Below are 18156 nucleotides of genomic sequence, written 5' to 3' on the forward strand. Positions count from 1 at the left end.
CTAAAATCCCCAAAACCACACATTAAATCTTAAATATTGGCTTTATCAAAGTAGATAAAAAAAAAAAACTTGCTGTAAAAAGTTCATTTTTAATTGATGCAAGGTAATTTGGTCCAAATCACCTGGAAGCCCGAGGGCCAAGAAAAATTTGTTCGAGGGCCGCATTTGGTCCACGGGCCGTAGTTTGGACATGCCTGTCATAGAGCCACAAAATTTGGTACACACGTTCATCATGTCAAAACAAAAAATATGACTTTAGTTTTTGTTTACCACATTCATGTGTTATTTATATTTTTGATCAGTGGCGTGCACAGACATTTTGGGAGGCAGAGGCTCAGTGAAAAATAAGAGCACTTTGTGCACATAAGGAACTGCCATCTGCCTTATTATAGATTAAGGTAATACAAGATTACTGCAAGTCTTATGTAATTTATGGTTGGTACAAAATAATAGCTATTAAAGCTATCCTTAGGGGTATGAGCGCCATGGGATGCCAGGGCATTTCACTGTAGCAAGCAGTACATTGTCACTGTCATAAGTGTTTTTATTGTTGAAAAGTGGCAACATTACATTTTACACTCAAAATCATCATTTTTTTGTCTCAACCAAGTAAAGAGAAGTGGGTGGAGATAAGGGTTAGGTGAAAACAAAAATTTCTGAGTTCTCAAACCTCAAATGCAATATAGTACAGGATTACGCAAACAGGAAGGTGAGGGAACACTGTTATAATAATAATATAATAATATTGATTTTGCATAACGTCCCCTTTAAAGGTCGTTTATTGCGCATAATTGACTCTTGAGAGCTTTAAGTCACGTTAGAATAGTGTATGTTGTTACCTCATCGTCAATATCCCTGAGTACACCTCGTGTTTGATTTCATTCACACACCTTTAAGTAATTCTTTACTATTAGTCTGTTTCCATCAAGTTCATAACGCTCTTTTCCACCTTGTCATGTCATGGAGCAGTAGTTTTCAAGTCAGCAGCTCCTTTTGCCTTTAATTCACTAGAGATGGGCATTTCCAGGACTGAAATTATCCAAATGAATCTAGTGAGCGTGTATGGAGTTTAAAAACACAGTGGACCACTTTGTGTATTACCGCATTATCACATCTGAAGGTGGAACAGAGTGTTTTTTGTTTGAGAGAAGAACTCAGCCTAAATATGCAGGGTTTGTGAGTTGAACATGTGTGACTGAAACAAAACACAACTCCAGATATGTTTGTGACGAGGGAACAACATTGTAACATAGATCAGAATAGCAGAATACAGGTCCTTTAAAGAGATAAATGCATAGTTTCCATATTATAGCACTGTAAATATCACTTGTTGAAGCCTCTTTTCAACAGACTCATGACATCACAGTTCACAGTGAAATGCCAGCTCCACTGTACCAGAGGGAACTTACTGTCCAACATTTGAGAGACAATGGACTTTTGTGACAAGCTCCATACAATCCTGCCAGTGTTAATACTAGAGACAACATAAACCAGCCATTATATTACGACCACTGACAGGTGAAATCCAAAACACTGATAATCTCGCAGCTATGTAATTTGAGGTACAGTGGCTCTTCTGTTGGATCTGACCACACAAGCCAGACTTCACTCCTCATGTGGCTCTTTGGGTCGTTAGAGACAGAAAATGACCCACAAGAGGTTTTGGAGATGCAAATCTGGTCCAGGCATCTAGCCCTAGAGTATTTGGGTCATACTATTGGAACAGAAAGTTTAGAAAATATGACAAATTAAAATAATTTACAGCTAGAACTATCAAAAATAGAAAGAACTTGGAGTCTAATTTTCAAAAATGGTATGTGATCTTTTTGCAGTTTTGTGTTGCAGCAAATTTGTTTCTTTTAAGTATTTAGCACGTGTCTGGATTGTCAAGAAATATTATCTAAATCAGAATAATGCCCCAAAAGTAGCTACTAGTTTTAGTTAACATTGTCCACACCACAGTCTATTTTTATTTACAAAGAAAACCAACACAATCTTCTTCTCACAATCTTTACCCATCTTTATCCATCCTGCTATTACAATGTCACCTGTTTGGACAAAATATACACTCCCTCACCTGACCCAACTTTTGATGTCCTTCAAGCAACTAAATAAAAGGGTTTATGGCTTTTGAAAATCAACCTAAGCATCAATATAAGGAAAACAAGCCAACTCAACCAGTCAAAAATAACAACTTACTTCAATGAAAATCCAAACTTTCAACTATGAACAGTCAAAAATCATAAGGAAAACATTCATCTAAGATCAATTTGCTAGACTGTGATTTACTCTGATGCACATGGGTCCAAAGCAGATACAAATACTTGCCATCTCTTCTTAGATACAAGTTCATCAAAGTAGTAGTAGTAGTATTAGTAGTAGTAGTATTAGCGGTGCATGTGCATGTCTACTGTAGAACATTCTAGACAAAGCAATAATATTTCCATGGAGGAAGTGAAGTGGTGGACCCTTCACTACAAATGTTACGCAGTGCACCTGACATGTTGGACAACTCATTGCACTAAAACACAGTTAAGATTTTTACTACAAAGATTTTACTTCTCTTTTTGCAGTTTGGCAATTTTTAGGTTTAAAATTTTACTACCTGTTTGGAAATAATCACATCACGCTAGGGAATTCAGTAACTTTTATCTTGCATCCATGCTGTACACAGGGCCAAAACTCCTCTAATGCACACAGAAATTAATATTTGACAAATAAAATATAAGAAAACACCTCTATTTTGTTATGTAAGTATAATAAGTTTTTAAAAGTATCAGAAAAATATGTCTCTTGTGTGTAAATTGTGCCAAACTTTTAGATTGTGGGACTCTCTCTTTCTCTACTTCCTGAAAATTTCAACATATTTATCAACTTTTCTTTGCATATTACTTCTCGATTGGTGTGAAACTAAAATTTATATTTACAACAGTTTTATTCTACCAAATTAAGTAAAAAGTTGTGAATCATCAGACCCTCTCACACGCACTTGAAGCTTGTATTTTAATGACGATATGTAAACTGTACCTTGTGTTCCTGTTTGGCGATGTTGTCCAGAGACAGTGAGAGCAGGAAGTTCTTGGCACCCACGAAGAGCCGGCCTCTCTCCTCGTCTAAAAGCAACGCCCCGAAACAGCACGATCTGTCCAGGTCGAAACGCCGAACACCGTGGAACTGCTGCAGCTCTGAGTCAGAAGGAGGGAGAAGAGATTAATGACACAACTTTAATGAAATTTCAGAGGAGGTCAGAGAGAGGAGTGAAGCAGTAGGAGACATTTTAGGATTGATATTTGGCAGAAATCAAATCGAAGTACACCACCGCACTACCAATACATCTAGACTATTACTTTTATAGTTTGTACATTTTGTTCTTCAACCACCAACCAACCAGGGATTGAACCACCAGCTAAATTAGAAAATCAGCCTCATACCTCTCTTGACAATGTGTATTTGAGTACAAGACCTGAACATTATTTTCTGGTGGAGGGTCTGCTACCTACAGTACTGGTCTCCATGGAGATGTTATTGCTTTGCCTAGAATGTTCTATGGTATGATATAAAACATATACATCAAGCATTTATTCATTAAGGGTTTTTCTGTTGCTTAAAATACTGTACAGTACCGTATTTTTTGGACTATAAAGCGCACCAGATTATAAAGCATAATATCAGTAATGTTAAATTCTCTAGTCTGTTTTCATACATAAGGCACACCGGATTATAAGGCGCATTAAGCAAAACAAATGGACGACAATTGAGACTGATCCCTTAGCCCAGGCGTCCACGATCCATTGGCAGATCGTGGCGTAATTCGCCCGGCGTTGCCTCCCTGTCTTGGTGAATGTGTATTATGAAAGTGAATGTGGGTGGATAATTTAAGTTTGTCACCTGGTCCCCAAAGGTTTGACCAGGTTTTGTATTCACCCTGTGTGTCTGTGTCTGTCCACCCGTGATGGTTCCACCATTTATGGACCGATTGTCACCAAATTTGGTACGTGGGTCAAGCCCCTGTGCCCGATGCCGCAAAAAAAAAAGTTTGGTGACAATCCGAGGTCATTTGATTTCACACAAGTCAATTGAAAGGTCATGCCATTATAAAGGATCGGCAATTTCGGCAATTTCTGAACCATCTGCTGGGCTAAAATATTCATCCAAGTTGGCACACACATAACCGGGGATAGGATAAGGCAGGGTATGCCTCCATGGTGATGAACTGTCCCCACCGATGCATCATGGAGGACCAGGTTGCTATCTCTGATTGCGCTTGTTTTTTTATTTCCTACAAGGAGGACTCAAATATACATTGATTAATAATGTGTTTAATGCAGCTTTGGGCACATTTGTTTACATTTTACAGAAACAAAACCACATGAATAATTTGCATAAACTAAAAGCGCTGAAAAAACACCTTGCTCCTTGTGCGCTGATGGGGTCAGTTTCTGTCGGACTCTGCAAAGCTCCTAACTACAGTAACCATAATGCTCTGTCAATCCATCAAGCAATGTAGCTTCATAGTTTACCAAAGTTGTACTAAAACATTTTGACAGATTTTTGAGCGCCGTGTACCACATAAAATCGGTTCAAGGTCAGTAAGCACAACCAGAATTAATACATAAGGCACACTGTTGATTTTTAAGAAAATTTAAGGATTTTAAGTGCGCCTTATAGTCCAAAAAATATGGTAATTCTTTGTGTAAATAGTTGATGTTGCCTGCTTATAGATATGTTTAATCTATACTACGGCACATTCTAGACAAAGCAATATAATTTCCACGGAGACAAGCAGGTAGTGGACCCTTCACTAGAAATGTTACACAGTGCACCTTTATTTTTCATGTTTTTTCTTCAGTACTAAGGCTGCGCACAGGATGTTTTTTCTAATTAAACACTTGAGGCCAGTGATTTAACAAAGCTGTATCAGAGAGCGTTCAAAGCTGAGTCCTGAGGCTTGTTTATTCTGGGACTTTTTAAACACGGTTGATTATCACACACTCATGATGCGGACCAGACCAGAGCCCATTATCTAGTCAACTTGAACACTGTATCGTAATTGGACACTATCCCTCTATTTCTTTATTATGCTCGATTGCAGCAGCAGAGCCAGCAGCCACTTCAACCACTCCATCCCATTCAAAAACACTTTCAGAAAGCAAAAATACACATACTAGTACATCTCAAAACATCTCCAATCAGTACATCTTCTTATATAATATATGGGTTGGATTTCTGAACTGAGTGACCAAAAATATTATAACTTTTTCATGATATTCTAATTTTTTGAGATGTAACAAAATTATTTGGTACAATATACCAAAAAATACTCTTGGCGATATATCGGCAGTAGCCCAGTTGGTAGAGCATTCGCCCACTGATCTGAAGGTTGGTGGATCGAATCCATTTCTCAACATAAAACATCACAGGTTGAGCGATCAGATCCACTGACCCACAGGTTGTCTGGTGTGATTCCAACTCCCACAGATGAATGCTGTTGTTGTGTCCTTGGGCAAGACACTTAACCCACCTTGCCCACAGTGTCTGCGTACACTGGTGTGTGAATGGGTGAGTGGTTCCTTGTTGTAAAGTACTTTGAGTGCCTTGAAGGTGGAAAAGCGCTATAGAAAAATGTGACCATTTACGATATCGATACAGCAGCCCACGATACCGATACTGTGTCATCTCATTTAACAATACGAATAATCGATATTTCAGTATTTTTGCACACCCTTATAGAAGATGAAAAAGATGAATGCAAAATGATTTTGAAGGTGCACGTATAACTTTTATGTTGTGGGTCCATCACCTGTTTCTATGGAGATGTCATTGCTCTGCTAGAATGTTCCACAGTATGACATTAAACAGATCTACTTACATTTATTCAATTACAGGTGGTTTTACAGCTCACAAATACCTAGAAAAACAGGCGTTCTGACTGTGAGCGTGGTCGCCTCTCCACAGATCTGACCTGTAACTCGGTCCGGTTTGGTCTCCATGAAGATAGAAAGGTTTAATGCCGTACTGTGAAACATTCCAGACGAAGCAGCAACATCTACACGGCGAAAAGCTTGAAGTTGAAAAAAGAAGCCAAACAAAACTCCGAAATGTGTATCATTAATATTGACACACTGACAACACGGAGCTAAAAAGGCGCTGTGGAGAGTCGGGTAGTAGTTAGCCGGTCGTTTTCGAAGCTCTACACTTTCTCTGTGGTTTGGTGCCCGTCCCGCCTCCAGTCTGCTTCTGTGGTTCACGTGGCTCTAAACTTACTCACAAACAGCAGCGGAGAAGTTTGTTTTATAGACTTAGCAACTGCCCGGCACCACCACATCAGTCAATAGACACAAGACACAAGCCGCAACCTGCTGACAGTGTGTGGAGTGGCAGTCAACAGTGGAAAAATGTGCCTCGAGATGACAAGTAAGTCTGAATGTTTCTATACACTGTTACAGGATCCTATTTTAGACCAGTGTCCTTTGTAAAGACACTCTTCCCATATGGAAAAGGTGTAGACAAATCATACACCATCTGAACATGTTTTATCTGAATCCTAAAAGATTTGTATATGACAGTGAAAACAGTTATAAGATCTTTGGTAAATATGTGCAGCATGAAACATATAAAACTTTGTAACCTGCAAGAGCTGAATATGACACTAATCCCACACACAATATCCTCACAAGTGTTGGACAAAGGTCATTTTTACCACAGAATCAAAGAAAAACAAGTGAATGATGTTTGTTTCCTTAAACTCGATTTCTGTGTTGTGTTTATGAGAGTGAGAAAGAAAATGATCACAGTGTGTGTGTCTGTGTATATATGTGTGTGTGTGTGTGTGTGTGTGTGTGTGTGTTGGGCAGCATGGGGGTAAACACAGTAATGCAAATATTACAAATATTACAACCTTAAAAAACATAAGACATATCACTCTTCCACTGACATCACAGTGAACATACATCAGGCTGTGAAAAGATTTTTACTCTGCAAAATCCTGTAGCTCGTTTCCTTGTTGCCTCTTCAAGGAGCCATTTACTTGTGGGATACCAGGATACTTGTAACTGTCCTCAACATCTGCTGTAGTTCTCACCACTAGTGATAGTTGGGTAGATTAACAGGAAAGTCACTGGACTTTCACATGGGTGACCTGGGTTCAAATCCCCCTTCTGACTCAGGTTTTGTTGTTGTTTTTTTAACTACAACATATAATTAAACAATACAAACATTACATGGAACTAGGGATGGGCATTCGATGAAATTTTCTTAATCGATCGTCGGAAGAATTAACGATCAATTATTGATTAATCATTAATGTTTTTATATTAAAATGATCATTATTATTATTACTATCTGCACTACTAATCTGCATAAATAAATTCAACTTTACGACATATAAACCGTAACGACTCTAGAGCCACATCAGCCTGTTTGACATTATAATGTGTTTAATTCAGTTTTGCGCAACTCTCACAGAAACGAAACTTAAAACCGCATCGCTAATTTGCATAAACTAAGCGAAGATAAAACTACAGCTCTTGTGTCGCTGATGTGGTTCAGCTTCTGTCAGATTAAAAGACATGATTCAGGTGAATACAGGTTAGTGTGACCATATTTGCGTTTGTCAAAACCAGGACACCGTACGGGGGGAGGGAGGTGGGGACTCGTCATCGACATCGAGCGACTCTCACCTGGCAAAATTTTTCCCACTGGACACAGAAACATATGTGCTGCTTTATACACTGTGCACATGGACTCACACTTGTCCCGAACGCAACGGAAAGTGTGGAATTTCTTGTACAAGTCATCGTTAAATACGCATTTGCGTTGCAGACTGACTGAATGTTTCTGTTTGCTCGCTCCTTCTGGGTTTGACAATTCTTCAATTTCAGCTTAATTTGTTGGGATAATATTTGTTGTACATGTAAATTACAGTTTAACACAAATCAAGAAGCAGTTTGGGAAGAAAAGTAGAAAAATGTGTTGAAAATGACAGGAAGTAGAGAGCACTAAAACACGGATGACCTCAAAGTAGAGAGAAATCGGTCTAAAAGTTTGGCGCAATTTCTGATACTTTAAACATGATTTCAACAGGGGATTGACTGGAAGGTCAAATTAAGATTATTTAGAACCCCGCTCAAAACTTTTATTTCAAAATGTAGTGTTAGTGATAAATGTTGGAGAAAGTGTGGACTTGTGGGCGACCAGACTCACATATTTTGGGACTGCCCCGATATAAAACATTTCTGGATTGATGTTAAAGATGTTCTACAAAATATATTGGCTGTGGACCTGTTGATGGACACAAAGATATTTCTGCTTGATATATTCCCTGATGTTCTCTCTCTCTCATGATCAGTGCTTTCTGCTGCATCTTCTTCTGATGACTGCAAGAAAAATGATCACGATCTACTGGCTGAAACCTGAAATACCAACTGTTGATCAGTGGAAATAAAAAAATCAGACAAGTTTATACAATGGAACTGTTAACGGCTCAACTACAGCTCAAGGTGCCAACTTTTGAAAAGAAATGGAGCCCAGTTATTGACTTTTTGAAATAAGACACATATGCCCTAATATGCCTTATTTTTTTATGTTTTTATTTTTATTTTTATTTTTTTCTCTTTTCTTCTTCTAGAGGGGTGAGGGGGGAGGGAAGAAGGAAAAAAGGGGAAAAAAGTGAATATATAAATTGTGTGAAGGCCCGGTCTCAGGACACTGTTGATGTGAATTGATTTGTGGCAATAAAAGTTCAAAAAAACTAAACAAAACATGATTTCAGCAAAAATATAAATATAAAAATATAATAAAACATTTCTATTTTTATTTGGTAAATATTCAATTTTGTGTAGAGGAGTTTTGGCCTAGAGAACAGCATGATTTGGTGACAGTTATGGAATATCCTCAGCGTGATTGTTACATCCCTATTGTTAAATCCAGGAAACCGCAGCAAACTGGTCCAGCGGTGGCCCACGTCATGTTACTTTATACTCTGGTTATGGTGATGCTACGGGTGCCTTGCCAAATGACACACCAACAGTCCCGCAATGCTTGAACTAATTACCTCATGCCCGGTGGGTGAGCGCTAGGCCTGTCACCATAATTACTATTTGACTTATGCTCATATTGCAGTGCTGGAATTCATTCGCTCGACGGTAGGCGGGTACTTTTTTTATTTAACCCATCGCTGCTGTTTGGTCATGACGTCTGTAATGCGCCGCCAACAGGGTTAAATGGTATATTAAGCTTTTCCCAAATCCTGAAGGAAGAAGGGCAATAACGTCTTTCCCCTTGATAAAATTCACCAAACATTCTCTTTGTTCCGGCTTTAAATCCTCGATCTTGGGAATCGTTGCCAACACAGAAAGTATGGCTCTTCGCTGATTGGCTGGTGCCCAAACTCGCACTTCTGGGGTTCTTGCAAACTGTCTAAAGCAGGGGTGTCAAACTTTTTGGTCCAGGGGCCATATCCAACCGACTGTGATCCCAAAGGGGCCGGATCAGAAAACTCACGTCATATATACCTTAAAAATAACAATAAGTTTAAATATTTGTGCAGAGAAACACAAATCTGTTACAGAAATCTTTTTTAATTGATGAACTCTTTCTTTTACAAAATATTATAATATTATGAACAACCTGAAACTTTAAGAAAAATTCAATTTCAACACAAAGTTTTAACAATAACAATATATACACAACAATAACCGTATGCAAATAGGAATAATAAGAATTTTTCTTGGAAAATCCTGCACTCTGTGTGCACATTTTTTATTTTGGACATTTTTCTGATGAGGGTGTCACGGTCAACAGTCAAAACGATCGTCCTTTAAGAGCGTTTGGAAAGAGACAAGTCTTCATTTGTGCTGCTCTGGTGGGAGGGGCCACGTACAGAGACACTGGAGACGCTGCTATGCTCAGCGACGCAGAAAATTACCAATATTTTTATAGAAAATATAATTAAAATATTTTAGTAGAAAATCAGCCGAGGGCCAGATTAAAGGTCTTGGAGGGCCGAATCCAGCCCCTGGGCCGTATGTTTGACACCCCTGGTCTAGTATATTCTGATTCCTGACCTAGTCTCTGGACAGAAATTAAATTGAGCAGAGGCACTACGTGACGCCAGCCTGGCTAATACTCAATTGCTGGGTTTCAGATGACATCACAACATTTTATTGGCCAGTAATATATGACGCCGACTGTCACAAATATACAACAAATCATTTGGATCAAGATATAAGCCGAGAGAGAGCGGCTGCATTCCCCCAAGACCATTTAGTGCATATACAGGACCTTTTTAGGAACCTTTTCTAGTTGTGGCAAATTTGTAACATACCCAAATTTCTTTTTTTTTTTTTTTTGTGAGAGTCAAATTAATCATCTCAACTTAATTTACCATCTACTTAAAGACAAAAACACACACAAAACATTTTTTATATACATCTATATAAATTCAGGCGTTAAGGGGTTAATGCAGATGGCAGCAGCTAAAATTAATATTGTTAAAGATTGCAGATTTTCTTTGTCATACTGCGAGTTCTTGGATCTAGTCAAGAATAGAAATCACCAAGTCCAGTATTCTTGAATTCACCTTTTATATACTGTATTTCATGGCAAAGTACAATGTTATTAATTGAGAGTATGACGTCATCTCACTCTAAAATCTGAAAAGCACCAATAAATGAAAACTGGACTATATATTTTGGGGCTCAGTATTTGTTGTGTGTACATTTTCTTTGCACTAGTAGAGAGATTTTTGCCTTTTTTTTTTTTGGTAATACGATAAGATTTAAGCTGTTGAGGGTTGAATAAATAACTTCTATGGCTAATTATTGGTTCATTCTGCGATTTATTTGTTGGAGTTCAGGTCTTTTAATGAAACTGCTTTACTGGGATCATTCTGCTTTGTGCCAATGGTATAAAGTTATTTTATTATTATCATTTATCACAATATTCCTCTGTAGTGATATATCGTGCTTCAACATTTGTTATCGTGACAGGTCTAGTGAACAGTTAACCCACCACGCCACAATTGCCCCAAAGAAGCCCAGACAAAATGACCCAGTTCTGGTTCATGTTTGGGTTGATGTCAGAGTTTATGGGTGGGGACAATTAAACTCACAATAAATGGATTTTATTGGAAGGATTGTCCTGAACTGAAATGAACAAATTGCTGTGTTTTCAGACAAACTAAGACGACACCAGCAATAAAACGCGGGGTCACAAATAAACCGATGTTCACCGGGTTTTAGGGATCTACGCAAGATCCACGCTGAGATGTGCAGCTGACGTCTGACATCGGTCGGACAAAATAGTAAATCCGGGGATGGCTCAGTTCAGCCTTTGTTACATCCAGTACAGAGAAAAGTACAAACACGCTTCCCTGATCCACACGTTGGGCCCAGTTGCAGCAGCTGGAGCCTCACAAGATGGATTCTGATGAGTTTTTGAACTTTGGATTCGTCTGTATTTGTATTTTGTGTAAATGTAAATTGCATATACATAACAATCTTGTCACTTTTTATATTGTATTTTACATTGTTATGGTTTTTAGTTTGCTATGTTCAGAAAATCCACATGTCATTTTAAGTGAAGTTATTGATTACAGAAACCATTTAACAAATCTTCTATCATCTATTTAACAACTCAGCTGATCACCCCTGTCTATTTTAACAAGATTCCAAATCATTAGACATCACTTGATTAATAACTACTTATCTCATTTTCAGTAAAATATGTTTAAACAACTAAGTCATTTTTAATATTCAAAAGTTATAATTGATATAAAAAATGAATCTGAGTTCTTCAGAAAACACTTTTAAATATGTCAATATGTTTTAATTTGCAGATATAGTATTAATATTCAAATTTTTTCTATAGAATTCAAGTTCTTTATTAATAAAATATAGATTTTCATAGGGGGTCAATATTCTATACGGGGGGTCAACATACCATAATAGGATTCTGACCCTGGGGTCAAAATACTACATGGTCTGTTGACCCCGGGGTCACCTCACCGCGGGGTCAAAATCCTATACCACACCGGTTTCACTTCATAAAAACTGTCTGACCTCGCAGCGTTAGGATTCGTTCGCTCGACTGTAGGGTGGTACTTTTTTTCATTTAACCAATTGTTGCTGTTTGGTCGTGACGTATGTAATGCGCCTCTAACGGGACTAACTGGTATATTAAACTTTTCCCAAATCCCGTAGGAAGAAGGACAATAACGTCTTTCCATTTGATAAAATTCACCAAACATTCTCTTTGTGGTGTGGTATAGGATTTTGACCTGAGGTGAGGGGTCAGAATCCTATTATGGTATGTTGACCCCCCTATGAAAATCTATATTTTATTAATAAAGAACTTGAATTCTATAGAAAAACTTTGAATATTAATACTATATCTGCAAATTAAAACATAGACATATTTAAAAGTGTTTTTGAAGAACTCAGATGCATTTTTTTAATGTCAATTATAACTTTTGAATTTTTAAAATTACTTAGTTGTTTAAACACATATTTTACTGAACATGTGATAAGTAGTTATTAATTAGTTAAGTAATCACAGTGATGTATGATGATTTGGAATCTTGTTAAAATAGACAGGGGTGATCAGTTGAGAAGTTAAATGGTTAGGTTAGGTTAGGTCGCTTTATTCGTACCCGTAGGTAAATTTGCTTTGCAGATTTGAGAGGCAGGTTCCACATTTCACATTTCATTCATCCACAAAACACACATAAAATCACAATTACAAAATAAAGTGTTACAGTGCTCCAGTGCAGAATGGTTTGTTCCATAAACAACCAAATAAATTCATCCATCACGCTTGGCTAAAATCACAATAAATATTAAATATGTTAAAAACACACAATCTTAGATAAACAGATTACAATTTATTCATAAGTATAATAACAGCTGGAACGAAGCTCCTTTTAAAACGATTCGTTCTAGATCTTGGGACAAAAAGCCTCTGACCAGAGGGAAGCAGCTGAAACTCTGAGTTTAGTGGATGTTGCAAATAGGGGATATGATAACACAACATGACTAAATTCAAGGTTGTTTTCCTTACAAACCATTTCCTAAATTGACATTATGATTAAGGATTTTCTGAACATAGCAAACTAAAAACCATAACAATGTAAAATACAATATAAAAAGTGACAAGATTGCTCTGTATATGCAATTTTAATAATACGTTACATTTACACAAAATACCAAGTCGTTCTCCATCAAAACATTCCTTAAAACACCTTAAAAGAAAGTGAATATGTGGCAATACATAATAAAAGTAAATTACATGAGAAATAATGATCATATAAGTGACTACTAAAGAAAAAACTTAGGGGAGTCAAAATCCTATGGGGGAAGTCACTTTACTATAGCGGTATGTTTATACTATGGGGGTCAAAATATGATCTCACACTAGCTTTAAATCCTCGATCTCGGGAATCATTACCAACACAGAATGTATGGCTCTTCGCTGATTGGCTGGTGCCCGAACTTGCACTTCTGGGGTTTTTACGAGCCGTCTAGTGCATTCCGATTCCTGACCTGGTCGCTGAAGAGAAATGCCCGGCTAAGAATCCACCAGATATACAATATGAACTTAGTGACTTTGAATCATATAACAAATCATTTTACACACCATTATCCACCCGTAACCCAAACCTTGAACCTAACCTTAAACTTAACCACGAGGAAATTATTAACTTTCGACTCTGCGGCCAGTATCACCAAACCTCCACCTCGACTCCACAGAGCAGCTGCAGCCAGACTCAAAAGGAAATCGGTGTCACAATCTTTTTTTGCCAACTAACGTCATGCGGGGCGGTCAGTGCAGATTACAGATGGATATTTCGGCAGTCGGCGCCATGTTGTTTCTATCAGACTGTTTTTATGTGGCGTTTCATAGAGTTTAATGGGAGGAGAGGGTTATTAGTCTAACACTGGAAAGCTGAAATTTTCCTAAAAACTGAATACTGATATTTGAGCAGTTAGCGCGTGTTTCCTTTGGAGAAGGGTGACCGGATTTTCAAAATAAAAAACTGGGACATGGTTTGGGACAGTTGGTATAAAAGAAAGAGAACTTCGTAAAGGAGGAGGAGACGGAGAAGCCCAAGGACATAGAGAAAAATCCTGCGTAAAAATCAGCTAAAAAAAATCATCAGGCAAAAAAAAAAAAGGCCTAGTGCTGAAATGTTGCATTGTTTGTCCTAATAAATCTCACATTTTGCAAGTAAAATGGTGTGCGGGATTTTTCTTTATGTTCTTGGTACAGTTAGTAAAATTAAAATTGTGAAACGAGTGCGTAATTAAGGAAAATTGTTATGCACTCGGCATCGCTGTTGAGCAAGTTACTTTAAAACTGTAATGTGTTATTAATTACTTGTTACTGTCATTTCAAAGTCATTAGTTACATTACAATATTACTGTAATTAAATGTAAAACATTACACGACTATTGCAGCACTTTAAAGTTACTCTCACCAAAATAACTGTGCGAAGATGCCAAACTTTTGCGCCGTATATCGACTGAACCAGGACTAAACCAGAACTAAACCAGGACTAAATCAGGATTAAATCAGATCTAAACCAGAGCTGAACCAGGTCTAAACCAGAGGTGAACCAGGACAAAACCAGGACTAAACCAGAACTAAACCAGGTCTAAACCAGAGCTGAACCAGGACTGAACCAGGACTAAACCAGGACTAAACCAGAACTGAACCAGAACTAAACCAGGTCTAAACCAGAGCTGAACCAGGACTGAACCAGGACAAAACCAGCACTAAACCAGAACTGAACCAGGACTAAACCAGGACTAAACCAAGACTAAACCAGGACTAAACCAAGACTAAACCAGGACTAAACCAGGTCTAAACCAGGACTAATCTTGGACTAGAACTTGGAATCTAGAACCACCCCTGAGAGAACCCCCAAGCGTGATTCGGCATCAGCTGCGATTCGCCCCGTGGAGCGCGGACCTCTGTGCCGGTCCTTTCGCCCGCGGTCTCCTGACGGTCTACGTGGGCGTGTCTCAGACGTTTCACCGCTGCTGATATTGCGGTGATTTTAGTGAATTTGTATGAAGAAAAACGAAAAAACCCACCACTTCAATCCAGGTTAAAAAAGCATTGTAACGCGCATTAGTGACATTTGTACCGAATAAAATATTACCACTTTTTTCCCTGTAATGCCGAATATTACTGCATTACAGCAAAAATCAACGCATTACAGTAATTTGTTACTTTTATACTTCCAGCACTGCTCGGCACTGATGTGAGTCAGTATAGTCACTTTTTCTTTGTGTTTTGGTCATTTTTAAGCAGCTTTTCTATATTTTACCTAAACAAATGACAATTTATGTGTCTCTTTACTGTTGGCAGGGCTCAAATTGGTCAAAAATAGGGACATCTGGGACATTTCTTGTATAAAACTGGGACAAATCACTGTTTTTTTGTTTTTTTTTTGATAAATCTGCTGGGACAGGGGACACAGGGCTCAAAACTGGGACTATCCTGGGTAAATAGGGATGTCTGGTCACCCTACTTTTGAGTTTATGTTTGTTTACATTATAAACTACAAACCAATATGGCGGAAGGTGGCAAAAAAAAAAATGATAACGACGCCATTTTGTAGTTTTTCAGTCATGACCAAAACAAGAGCAGAGTGACCAAATGTGAGTCAGAGTTTTCTTACACTACAGACAATATTTAACCCAGACCAAACCCAGTTCTTACCTTTATAAGACAGTTTCATCCTGGGAGCTGAAGGAGTCGTGGAGGAGGAAGAGGAGCGGGAGGACGAGGCTGCAGCTAATGCTAACGTCAGCATTAGCCCGCTGCAGCTCATTAGCATCATCACAGTCATCATTTTAAATCCACAAAAAAGACCAAACGTGCCGGATCCAAGTCCTGGGTCCAGTTTTTAGATTAGTCCAAGAGAAAATGAGTAAAAAGTAATCCACTGATGTTGGAAAAATGAGTTGCTAAATCCTCCAGTTGTTGTTGTAGTTCACATCAAATCCACAGAGAGACCGAAGCATCACTGAAGAGAAATAATCCTGAAACAGAACACAAAAAACATCCATTTAGAAATACATAAATGTGGGTTAAATAAAACACTTCCTGTATTAAGACATGACATCACAAGGTGGAACAGAGTGTTTTCCGTTCGAGAGCCCAAATCTGCAGCGTGTGTAAAACATGACATGAGTCGATGTTTTGCAAATCTCAAGTAAGTCTCAAGTCCGAGCCAAGTCCCAAGTCAAATGCAGGCAAATCCAAGTCGAGTCACTGGCCCATAAGTCCAAGTCAAGTCCAAGTCGTCTGCTTTGAGCTTCAAGTCATTTCAAGTTTTTAAACCAAAGTACCAAATATATCTTAGATTTTTGCAATTTATATGAATTTTATACTAAACTGTACTTAAAAAGTCATGGTATATTTATACATGAGTATTTTCATAAGAGTTGTAGAAATACTTTTTGCTTTTTTAATGTTTTGACATGATCTTAGTGTGAATCATTACGGTCAGAATAGAAATAATTAAGATTTAAAAGTGTTTAATAACAGTTATTTTGTTGTGTAGTCTGCACTGAAATGGGTTAGGATCGTGTTTTTTGTAGTTCCCTCTGTTTTATTGTATTGTACTGTATTTTACTGTAGTACATTTGAGGATCACAGTACTTCAGTTACAACCAAAGTAACAAACAGAGAAGCAGAGATAGAGACATGTTCCAGTTTGTTCCTGTAAAATTCAGCACCACATGTATCAACTGTAAAGAGAAACATATTTTCTAAAAAAAAAAAAAATCTCTATATATATATTTTAAAAGAAGCATCAAGTCTTCTCAGGGCTCAAGTCCGAGTCAGGTCCCAGGTCACTGACCTTCAAGTCCAAATCGAGTCCCAAGTCTTAGTCCATTTTGTCAAGTCAAATCTCAAATTTTAAAAATAGTGACTCAAGTCTGACTCGAGGAAACAATTTTATAACACAGGTCACAAAATAGTGGAATATAAACCAACATAACAACTGTTTTCAGTAAAACCCATATTAGATTTTAATATGTTTACCTCATATCTGGGGAACACACGTCAATTTAGTGAAATTTAAGTTCATGGCCCTTATAGGAAACTCATTCATTCATATACTGGTACATACATACACAATACCCAAGAAGTATCTACATGTAAAAAGGGAACGTCAAATACAAACCTCCAGATACTTTTATTAGAGTTTAACATTAGCATTTAGCCTCTATAAGTATCTGTTTGGTCTATTTCAATAGGGTCCACACTTGTCTTCAGTGTTCTGTGTGTCGCCCATAACCACAGCCTCTGTACATTCACTGTTCCATACTGCTGTCTTTATCCGGAGGGTCAATAGCTCCATTCTGCTCCCTCTGCTGCGTCTGTGTGTGGGTTTGAGACCGCAGCCGAGCGCAGAGAGGAAAAACGCTGCATTGAAAGTTTGTATTGATTGAACGTTGAAAGTAAAAGCAGGAGAATAGTGATGATGGAGCACTGGTTTGGACAGAGTGAGTTTTCAGTTTTTGTAATGTGGTTTTGATCGCTTTATGCGTACAGAAACGTGTCCATCTGGGATCTTCTATTACTAGAACTAGAGAGACCTCACATTATTATAACTGGAAGTGAGGATTGATGTCAAGTGTTATTTTTTCTACGTCATGTCTGCTGAAAGAGTTCTGGATAATGTAACTGATATTTTCTCTGTTCCCTAGGGGTTTGACGCTAACTGTGGCACTGATCTGTCTGAAGCTCTATCTCTAAGGTGACCAGATGTCTCTTTTTACCCGGGACAGTTCCAGTTTTGAGCCCTGTGTCCCCTGTCTCAGCAGATTTATCCAAAAACAGTGATTTGTCCCAGTTTTATACAAGAAATGTCCCAGGTGTCCCTATAGGCGAGTTTCATTGTTGACAAAAGCGCGCGTTGCATGCTGGGAATTATTTTGGTCGGCGGCAATCAACACTAATTCAACATGACGGACGGAGCGAGAAAGCACGTAAAGGGTATTGATCCCGGTTATTTATCCACTCTAACGGCAGAGGACCCAAGACCATTTGACCAGAAATTGGTCATAAGCATCGATGGAGCCAAATCACCCTTTTCAACCCCGACAAAAGGTGGACCAAACCAAATTTCTGGTCAGAATC

General features: G+C 38.1%; 1 protein-coding gene across 1 annotated transcript in view; it reads right to left on the bottom strand.

Annotated features, from left to right (window-relative positions):
- sema3b (sema domain, immunoglobulin domain (Ig), short basic domain, secreted, (semaphorin) 3B) overlaps positions 1 to 18156 on the bottom strand; it is a 98324-nt gene that overhangs the window by 59541 nt on the left and 20627 nt on the right. Inside the window, exons 2-3 of the mRNA XM_055165714.1 lie at positions 15724 to 16046; positions 3028 to 3185 (exon numbers count right to left, since the gene is read on the bottom strand). Coding sequence (XP_055021689.1) covers positions 3028 to 3185; positions 15724 to 15856 — 291 coding nt within the window. The 5' untranslated portion in view covers positions 15857 to 16046. The remainder of the gene's footprint in view (positions 1 to 3027; positions 3186 to 15723; positions 16047 to 18156) is intronic.

This window comes from Boleophthalmus pectinirostris, unplaced genomic scaffold (assembly GCF_026225935.1).
Source record: "Boleophthalmus pectinirostris isolate CB_2022bp ecotype Guang Dong unplaced genomic scaffold, ASM2622593v1 HiC_scaffold_8, whole genome shotgun sequence".
NCBI lineage: Eukaryota > Metazoa > Chordata > Actinopteri > Gobiiformes > Gobiidae > Boleophthalmus > Boleophthalmus pectinirostris.